Source organism: Nuphar pumila, chromosome 10 (assembly GCF_984573655.1).
Source record: "Nuphar pumila chromosome 10, dmNupPumi1.hap1.1, whole genome shotgun sequence".
Taxonomy (NCBI): Eukaryota; Viridiplantae; Streptophyta; class Magnoliopsida; order Nymphaeales; family Nymphaeaceae; genus Nuphar; species Nuphar pumila.
The window spans coordinates 42,030,382-42,041,335 of NC_143258.1; the positions used below are offsets into that span (position 1 = coordinate 42,030,382).

At 37.0% G+C, this 10,954-nt stretch overlaps 1 protein-coding gene across 1 annotated transcript; it reads left to right on the plus strand.

Moving 5' to 3' along the window:
* Window positions 1-345: 345 nt before the first annotated feature.
* Window positions 346-5,444, plus strand: LOC149826738 (uncharacterized). The gene is made up of 4 exons (XM_090018369.1): window positions 346-356; window positions 4,927-5,008; window positions 5,085-5,214; window positions 5,294-5,444. The coding sequence occupies exons 2-4, from the start codon at window positions 4,930-4,932 to the stop codon at window positions 5,442-5,444; spliced, it is 360 nt and encodes a 119-aa protein (XP_089874495.1). The 5' UTR covers window positions 346-356; window positions 4,927-4,929.
* Window positions 5,445-10,954: the final 5,510 nt, after the last annotated feature.

Genomic DNA, 10,954 nt, shown 5'->3' on the forward strand with positions numbered 1-10,954 from the left:
GCTATTTGAATTCTTTATGATAGTGGTGGTTAAACGGAGTTCACATCTTTTCTAGTAAACTAATTGATTGATTTACTATTCCTTTGCTAAGTAGTTCAGATTAGAAATTGTCTATGACTTTATGTTAGTCGACTGGTTCAACATGTTATAGCTGGTTTGTTAAATTAGCATCTTCTAGTTAGATTTGGCTTAACATATATACTATTTTTCTTTTCTCTTCTTTCAATTAGTTAGAGTTGTTTTAATTTTTTTAGTTAGTGTTTCATCTTGTTTCATGATTAGTTAGTTTGTTACTTAATTTGTTTTGTTTTTGTGCAGATTTTTCAATGAAACCAACTCGTGCTCGGCCACCTGTGGTAAGTAAATGACAAAAACAATGCAAATCGGGTAAATACCCGTGGTGAGTAAGTGATGCAAACGTATCACATGTTATTTAATTTATTGAATGCAACACTTTATTGTTCACACACTCACTTAGTTGTTGATATCTAGGACTGCTTTGTTGGAGTTCGGAGATCATGCTGAGCATGATTTTAATGTAGAAATATGGAAGTGTTCTTATTTTTGGAGTACGGAGTCTATGCTAAGCATGGTAGTAGTTAGTGAGATATTGAAGTGTGTTTGCTGCAGGTACATGTTTGCCATTTATTTGATATGAATGATTATGATGTATTGCAATGTTTGATGTAATTGTATCCATGCTTGCATGTAGTTACTTTCAATTTGATTTTGACTTCCATGTGAAATTTTATAATAAAAGCATGCTTCAAATGATTGTATCATGTCATTAATAGTTTGCACATGAAAATATTAAGTTATCAATGCATGCATCAAAATTCTTGTTATTGTTTGACATAGTATATTGCATGATAAATTTGATATTTTCTTCATCGTTGCATTCTGATTGTTTTTTTCTTAATTCGTTAGGATACTATTCGTAACATCATACGACAGAATGACTGCAAACCGTGAATGGATGTACCGTAGGATAGTGGACAATGAGTTATCGCATGAATATATGGATGGTGTCGATAGTTTTATTGAATTTGCAACAGCGAGTGTCAGTACGGTAGATCCCACAGATCGGATTAGGTGTCCCTGCAAGATTTGTAAGAATAATCGATTTGTAGAACCTCATGGCGTTAGACATCACCTATACAGGAAGGGTTTTGTGAGTGATTATCAGAACTGGGCGTTTCATGGAGAAGAATTTAGAAATGATTTTGATGCACGGGTGAATGTGGTGCACGATAATCCATATACGAATTTGATATTTGATGCTGCAGGAACAGAACTGGGTTCTGCTATGAGTTCTAGTGATGTAAGAACTGTCGTAGATGAAGAATCACCAAACGATGCAGCTAGTAGATTTTATGATTTACTTAAAGATGCTGATGAGCCACTTTGGAACGGTTGTGAGAGTCACACTATCTTGTCTGCAGTTCTTCAACTAATGAATTTGAAGTCCGAGTATAATTTGAGTCAATCATGTTTTGACCGTTTGTGCATGATTGTGAAGAGTATGTTGCCTAAAGATGAGAAATTGCCACAAAATTTCTATCGTGCGAAAGTTATGGTCAACACTCTAGGTATGGGTTACAAAAAGATTGATGCTAGTCCAAATCACTGCATGTTGTATTTCAAGGAGCAGGAAAACGACATATCATGCCCGTCATGTGGGCATCCTCGGTTCAAGCCAAAGACAAGAGGCAATGGTAGCACGAGATCAAAGGAAGTTTCATACAAGTCGCTCCGCTACTTTCCTATCACTCCTAGATTGCAGCGATTGTATATGTCTTCAAAGACAGCTAAACACATGAGATGGCATGCAAATAAAGTTCGACACGATGAAAACAAGATCACGCATCCTGTTGACGCTGAAGCTTGGAAGCACTTTGATCGTACTCATCAGAACTTCGCAATGGAAGTGCGAAATGTTAGACTCGGTCTATGTACAGATGGATTTAATCCATTTGGGGGTAGATCAACTTCATACTCATGCTGGCCAGTATTTGTAACTCCATACAACCTTCCACCAAGCTTGTGTATGAAACGTCCAAATCTTTTCTTGTCTCTGTTGATCCCTGGTCCGACCTCACCTGGCCAAAATCTTGATGTATATCTAAGGCCATTGATTGATGAATTAAAAGTACTGTGGGATGACGGTGTTACCACGTATGATGCCCACAAAAAACAAAATTTCAACATGAAGGTCGCTGTTCTATGGACAATCAGTGACTTCCCTGCATATGGTATGTTATCTGGTTGGAGCACACATGGGAGGTTGGCTTGTCCGTACTGCATGGAGGATTCCAAAGCTTTTAGATTGAGGCATGGAAGGAAGCCTTGCTGGTTTGATTGCCATCGTCGATTTCTACCCAGCGATCATCCGTTCCGACGTCAAAAGAATGCATTTACAGCAGGCACAACTGAAACGGAAGGTCTATCCTCAAGATTGTTTGGCATAGAGATTCTAAGAAGATTGCGATATTTTCCAGATGTATTAACAGATGCCCGATGTCCTACACCCTTCCTTGGATTTGAGAAGGAACACAATTGGACGAAAAAATCTATTTTTTGGGAACTACCGTATTGGCCGACCCTATTGATACGACATAATTTGGATGTGATGCATGTAGAGAAAAATGTGTTTGATAATGTGTTCAATACAGTAATGAATATTAAAGGAAAAATGAAGGATAATCCGAAGGGCCGTATGGATTTAAAATTAATATGTAAAAGACCAGAATTGGAACTCAAAGAGTATAATGGCAAAGTACTGAAACCAAAGGCGAAGTACGTGCTCGGACCTGATCAAATAAAACATGTATGTCAATGGTTGAGACAACTGAGATTTCCAGATGGATATGTCTCTAACATTGCTCGGGCTGTGAAGATTGACGATGGACAGTTATATGGGTTGAAGAGCCATGATTGTCATATCTTTATGCAACGATTGATACCCCTAGCATTCCATGATATGTTAGACAAACCTATATGGGGGGTATTGTCTGAGTTGAGCGGATTTTTCAGAACATTGTGCGCATCGGAGGTCATTGTATCAGATGTAAAGAATCTCGAGGACTCTGTCATCACCACTGTTTGTCTGTTAGAAAAGATATTTACGCCAGCATTTTTCGATGTTATGGAACATTTGATCATACATTTGCCATATGAACTAAGGGTTGGTGGCCCTGTGCAATATCGATGGATGTACCCATTTGAAAGGTATATGTTTTTTTATATTTGTCTCTTTAATGACAGATATTTAAAATTTGAAATGTATATTCTTGTCAGATGCATGTTCGACCTAAAAAAAAAGGTTCGTAATAAAGCAAGAGTAGAAGGCTCTATTTGTGAGGCGTACACTTTAGAAGAGATTTCAAATTTCTCATCTATCTACTTCGAACCTCATATTTCAACACGTTACACATGCCCGCCCCGTAACGATGATGGAGAACAAGTAACTGTAGCTGACAAGCTGTCGATATTTCAACGACTTGGGCATGCATTTGGTAGTTGCCGATCAAGGCTATTGACAGATCGAGAGCAAGATGCAGCACACATCTATATTCTTTTTAATTGTTCAGCGATCGACCCATACATCGAGTAAGTATATGTATATGCAACTCAATTATAAATCCTTTTATGTTCTATATGTGGATACATGGCTCGGTAATATAAGTATTTGTGGTTTGCAGACGATTTGATCTGGAGTTGCAAAGCAAAGTTTCACATCTCACTAATGCAGAAGTACAAAAGGAACGTGAAACTAAGTTTATGGAGTGGTTGAAACAGTTGGTAAAGAAGCTAACATAAATTTTGTACTTATAAACAACACTAAGTTACTTAATTGATCGTGATCACAATAATTGTTTATGTCTGTGCGTAGGTTCGCCATGGTGATGTTAAAGATCAAGGAATATGTGATTTAGAAAATGGTCCGACCAAAGTTGTGCAATGCTACAACGGGTATATCGTAAATGGTTATCGATTCCATACAAAAGACTACGGTATAAACAAATCAACGATAAATAGTGGCGTGTGTGTCAAGGGTAGCAGCTACGGTGAAAATGAACATGATTACTACGGTGTTATAGAGGAAATAATGGAGTTGACTTACTTAGGCATGAATAACAGGGTTACGGTATTCAAGTGTCATTGGTTTGATCCAACTGCAACAAGACTCGACAAAGCTTCAGGCATTGTGGAGGTGAATCATAAATCCAGGTTTGGAACATATGAACCATTCATATTAGCCTCGCAAGCTCAACAAGTTTATTATACTTCATATCCGAGTATAAAAAAGTCAAATAGAAATGAATGGTGGGCAGTTTGCAAGGTGAAATCCAAACTATACCCCGAGTATGATCAGTTACAAGAAGATGAGTTAGCTGAAGACAGTGATTACTATCAATCAGATGATGTCTGTGACTTCGCTTATGGTCACGATGTTGCGCATGATATGCATGTCATATCTCCATTGGCTGATGAAACATTCATAGAAGAATGTGATCCAAATGATGTACCAAGTGGATGGGCAAACAATGAAGAAGAAGAAGAAGAAGAAGAAGAAAGTCAAACTAGTGACGAGGAAGAATTCTCAAGCTAGTGAGCAAAATCTTATACTACAAACCTCTATTTAAATGCATTGTAATACTTGATGTGAGTTGTATTGCAATACTTGGTGTGAATGATTAAAAATTTTATTTCAATGTATTGTAATACTTGATACGAATGATTTGAATGCATTGTAATACTTGATGTGAATGATTTCAATTATCTGAATGTATTATAATTTATGCAATTAACGAATGATTTGAATTATTTGAATGCATTGCAATGCTTGATGTGAATGACTTGAATGCATTGTAATACTTGATGTGAATTATTTGAATGTATTGTATGACATATGCTATTTGTTAGAATATGGTTCGTGGAGGTTATAGTGGTCGCTCATCCAGTAGTAGCCAGGCTCAACCTTCATCTTCACGGGCTCCTGTGATAGGTATATCATATAACTAATTAGATGCTTGATTAGTTCAAATGCACATTCTGAGAACTTGGTGTGTATTTTTTTACAGATGATGTTGCGCCTGTACACGACCCACCTACACCAGTTGATTGCACAAGTCAACAGCCAACACAGGAAACAGGGTCTTCTCAGGCTGGCACAAGAAGACTCATTCGAATAGTGTATATCGATAATCGACCGTAAGTATTTTGTTTTCAATTATTGCATATCTTTTAAATATTTTATATTGATATTTACTGTGTAACAATTCATGTGCAGCACGAGGTTTGAGCCACAAGAAGTAGTACGGGAGATTAGGAATTCACTTCTTCAACATCTACCAGGACCAGTTGCTCAATGGAAAGAGTACCCAAAGGAGGTATTAGACAGATTGTGGTCCTCATTCATGGTATACAGTTGTTCCTCATAGTTAATGTGTTTCATATTTAATTTATTTAAGCAATGTCTACTAACTTTCTGAAAATATTTGTAGGCTTCGAATCGCTTTGCAACTACGGTGGAAGAAAATGATGCAAGGAAGGTGTGGCAGAAGGTGGCCGCCAATCGATTTGCAGACATGCTGCACACTATGAAGACTGCAGCAAAAAAAGCATCTGGCGTAGTAGATGATCCATTACTGTGGAAGGGCCATGGTCCTATTACTATCAGGAGAGATTACTGGGATGAAATGTGCGATATGTGGGCGGGAGATGCATTTAAAAATCGCTCTGCGAAGGCTTCACAAAATCGATCGAAGATGCCTGAAGCCCATCTACACACAGGTGGATCTAAGACATTTGGGAGCCACCTAAAGAAAATGGTAACTCATCAATATATAATATTAATTTTATAAGTATTGTTGCAAATTTGTGTACTAAATCTTTTGTCATTTAACTTCGCAGGAAGCAGAAAAAGGAGGCAGTGTACCATATAAGGATGTGTTTGTAGAAACACATAAACGGAAGACCACGGGAGTCTTCGTATCAGAGAAGGCGAGAACGACAACGGTATGTATTAATTCTATTAATAATCATTGCAATATATATGCAAGTCATCATAATGTTATCATTAATTATTAATGAATACTTTAAACATTATTTTGTAGGAGGCATATGAGCAACAAATGGTAGAGCGATATGGCGAAGACGCTACTCAGCATCCATCATTTGATCCTACAGCATGGGTGACTACAGCAGGTGAACCCAAAAAAGGTCGCGTGTTTGGGTTTGGGAGTAATATGAACACTTCACCAGTTATTGGTTCTTCCAGTTACGGCTCACCAACTTCTTACGCCGACATAAGCTCCAAGCAGCCGACTATTCTTTCCAGTGATGATGTACGCGAGATCATTAATGAATCACTGAATAACTACTTCCAATACACCGTCGCCCCCTTTCTCCGAAATGAGATCAAGGCCGCTGTTCAGGATAGGGGATCTTCGATTCCAGGTCCCTCTCAGGTATAATCACATATATAGTTTTTTTGACTGTCTTAAAGCACATCTGAGCATGGTAGAATCACATATAGAGTTTTTCTAGATGCCTTAGAACACATATGAACATGCTATAATCACATATTCAATTTTTTTACTGCCTTAGCACACATATGAGCATGATAGAATCACATATATATATATATATATATATATATATATATATATATATATATATATATATATATTTAACTTTTTGTCTGTCTTAGAGCACATATGAGCATGATAGAATCACATATAAAGTTTTTTTGATTGCATTAGAACACATAAGCATGCTATAATCACATATTCAGTTTTTTTACTGCCTAAGAACACATATGAGCATATTATAATCACATATTCTGTTTTTTGACTGCCTTAGCACACATATGAACATGCTATAATAACATATAGAGTTTTTTAACTGCCTTAGAACACATATGAACATGTTATATATCATTTATGATAGAATCACATATAAAATTTTTGGCTTTGCCTGCCTTAGAGCACATATGAGCATGCTATATTCACATATTCAATTTTTTTACTGCCTTAGCACACATTCGAGCATGATCGAATCACATATATAGTTTTTTGCCTGCCTTAAAGCACATCTGAGCATGGTAGAATCACATATAGAGTTTTTTTATATGCCTTAGAACACATATGAACATGCTATAATCACATATTCAATTTTTTGACTGCCTTAGCACACATATGAGCATGATAGAATCACATATAGAGTTTTTTTATTGCCTTAGATCACACATGAGCACATGATAGAATCACATATAGTGTGTAATTTATTTCATTATATTTTGTTTATCAATACTGACTGTTCTTTTCTTGTGTAGGCTGCTAGCGATAATCAGGGTAGTGGAGCTGAAGGGACAGATAAAGACAATGAACAAGAAGACGCACAAAATCTTGGCGATGATTAGAGGACTGTGTTGAAGAAGTTCTATTTTTTTTATTTTTCCTAATTGTAATTGTTGAATTGTAAATAATTAAACTTCTTAGTTTTAAGGTGGAACGATTAATTATTATAGATACTTGTTATATGAATTTTTTTGTGTGGTTTGTTTTTTATTTACAGGAAATATAAATTGTACAGGAAATATAAATTGTACAGTTCTCGGTAATTAATTTTTAAATAAATTTTTTTTGATTTTTTTTCGTTTTTGCGACGGATTAGCGACGGATGATTCCGTCGCTATTCATATTAATCTAGCGACGGAATTAAATCCGTCGCCACGCCGTGGTCGCCGTTTAGTACCGGCGGATTGGCGACGGAATATAGCGCTCGTTATTCCGTCGCAATTAGCGACGGACTTGGAGACGGAATTATTCCGTCGCCAGTTAGCGTCGAAATATTCGCGACGTAAGCATACTGTCGCCGCGTTGTCGCTAATCCGTCGCTAACATGGTTAGCGACGGATTAGCGACGGAATGTGGTCGCCGCTAATCTACTGCTTTGTTGTAGTGTAAGTGGGTCTGGATCGGATCCCTTTAGGCCGCCGAATATTCAAATTAGAATTAGGATCTGGATGACTATTGTCACTTGAGATTGGGCATGAATGTTGATTTTGAAAAACATTTTCAAGAGGACAATTTGAATGGAACATGTTCGCAACGGGATTGGATAAAATGACTTCAGAGAACTATTTGGAGAATGTTTCAAAAAAGTGTGCTTCCTTAAAGGGAAATACGGTTTCATGAAATACTATGTCCCGGCTAACAAAAATAGTGTTTGTTTCCAAATCGAACACCTTATACCCTTTTTGTCCAAAAGGATATCCTACAAAAACACATTTCTTGGCACGAGTATCAAATTTATTTTTAGAACTATAACGCGCAAAACAAAGACAACCAAAAACCTTGAGATGGTCATATTTTTCTTTGATGCCATAAAGAAGTTCATGTGGTATGTGGTTGTTAGAAGAGGTAATTGTGGGAGTTTGATTGATTAAATATGCAGCGGTGAGAATACATTTTCCCCAAAATTTTGTTGGCATGTTGGCTTGAAATTTAATTGCGCTGGCGACTTCTAGTAAGTGTCGGTGCTTTCTTTCAACAATGCCATTTTGTTGGGGAGTCCCGACGCAAGAGTGTTGATGTAAAATCCCATTTGCTTGCAAGAAATTTTGAATTTCATGTGAAAAAAATTTTGCTCCATTGTCGGATCGAATTTCTTTCACACGTTTGTTAAATTGAATTTTGACCATTTTAATGAAATTTCTCAAGATTTCTTGTGTCTGGGATTTATATCTCATTAAAAAAATCCATGTTGCTTTGCTAAAATCATCAACAATGGTTAGAAAAAAATGAGCTCCAGTAAAAGATGTCACATTATAAGCTCCCCAAATATCAAAATGAACAAGTTCAAAAAGACCTGGAGATTGACTTGCACTAATAGGAAAGGGCAACCGTGTGAATTTGGCAAGGGGACAAATTTCACATACAGTTTATTTATTTTGTATCAAATCAAAATTTTGAAATAAGGATTTTAAACGTAAATCAGAAGCATGACCCAAACGCATGTGCCAAATGTTCATCTGATCTTTATTCATTAAGGTGGCAATGACCATACTTCCACCATCATCAAGAATATAAGTCCCATGCACTCTCTACCTGATCCAATCGTCTCCTTCGTCTCCAGGTCTTGTATTTGGCATGAAGAAGGGGAGAAAAGGACATTATAATTGTAAAATTGAGAGAGTTTAGATACAGATATGAGATGTAACTTGAAGGATGGAACATACAATATATTATAAAGAGTAAGTTTTAGGGACAACATGACTTGACCAATGTGAGATATGGAGGTGGTCGTTCCATTTGGAAGCTTAATGGGCTTGAAACCGGTATACTTTTTGACATTAGTCATCAAAGATAAAGAGCAACACATATGATTGGTTGCTCCAGTATCCAAAATCCAACTAGTAGAATAAAAGGAAGAAAAGCATGAGACGCCATTGCCTGTCATGTTCACCATCAGACTTTCTTTACCAGTTGTCAAAAGAGATAAAAGTTGGTTGTACTGATCCGTGGTTAACTGAGGAGCAACGGGCATGGATTCCTTTGTGGATGAATTGGTCAGAGATGCATTGGCGACAAGCTGGTTATTAAGGCGTGGTGGGAACCCATGAAAATTGTAGCATTTGTCTTTCATGTGTCTCATTTTTCCACAATGATTATATTTTGGCCTCTCTTTTCCTTTGAATCTACTCTCATACTGACCTTTTTGAAATCTAACATTTCTTTTAGCAAACGCAACAACGTTTCCTTCCGTAAGTGAGGGGATACGAACATCTCTTTGACGCTCTTCTTGAAGAAGAAGATTATAAGCTTTGTTAACTGTCGGTAGAGGATCCATAACAAGAATATTGCTTCTAACCCCTACATATGACTCATTCAATCCCATGAGAAATTGAATTAACTTTTCATTTTGCCTATAATCAGACAATGCTTTAGCCGCCCCACACGAACAAGACGGCAAGGCAAGATGAGCATTAAGCTCATCCCAATATATTTTCAGTTTTGTATAATATGTAGAAACTGATGAGTTATCTTGATGGAACGTTACGATGGACCTTTGCAATTGAAATATACGAGGTTGACTGACTTGGGCAAAGCGCTCATGAAGTTCACACCAAACTTTAGTTGTCGTTTGAGCATACAGAACACTATCTGTGACCTCCTTGGTGAGAGAATTGAAAAGCCAAGAAAGAACCATATTATTACATCTAACCCATGCCATTGCATTTGGGGAAGATGCATCTCATGCAGAAAGACTTCCATCAACAAATGCCATTTTATTTTTGGCAGTGAGAGCAATCGTCATAGCCCGAGTCCAGGAAGCATGGTTATCGTCTGTAAGGAGATTAAAAACCAATACCTGTCCCAGATTGTCGGAGTGGTACAGGTAGTAAGGATTGTTTGTGTTAGCATCAGTTGACATGATGCTACCAGCAACATGATGTGCTTCAGATGATGACGTAGTCTTGATGCAGGTGACAGTAGCATATGGTGATAAAAAAAACTTGCAACTACCCTGTTTTGACAACAAGTGGGACAAAATTGCTCTGCTAGACCAAAAAAATGGTGAGTATTGGTGAGCAACGGAGAGCGTCGACAGGCAAGAAAATAGGAGACGTGCTGACCAAATCCCACAGAAGATGAGCCTGTTAAAAAAAATGAACAAATTCAAAAGGCCTTGCAGACGTGCTTTGATTTTGATCTGCACTAAAGGTAAACCCAGATCGACTGCTCTGATACCATGTAAAGTAAGCAGAGGAAGAGAAAAGAATTCTGTGTATTGAATGAATAAAATACGTTTACAAAGCTAATATATATATACTTGTACAATGGCAGATTCTGGATAAAGATCATCAATAACATTTAAAATATTTCCTTAAATCTTTGCATCTGATTCACGATATATTCAAATGGAGACCTTGATTACCGTTGTT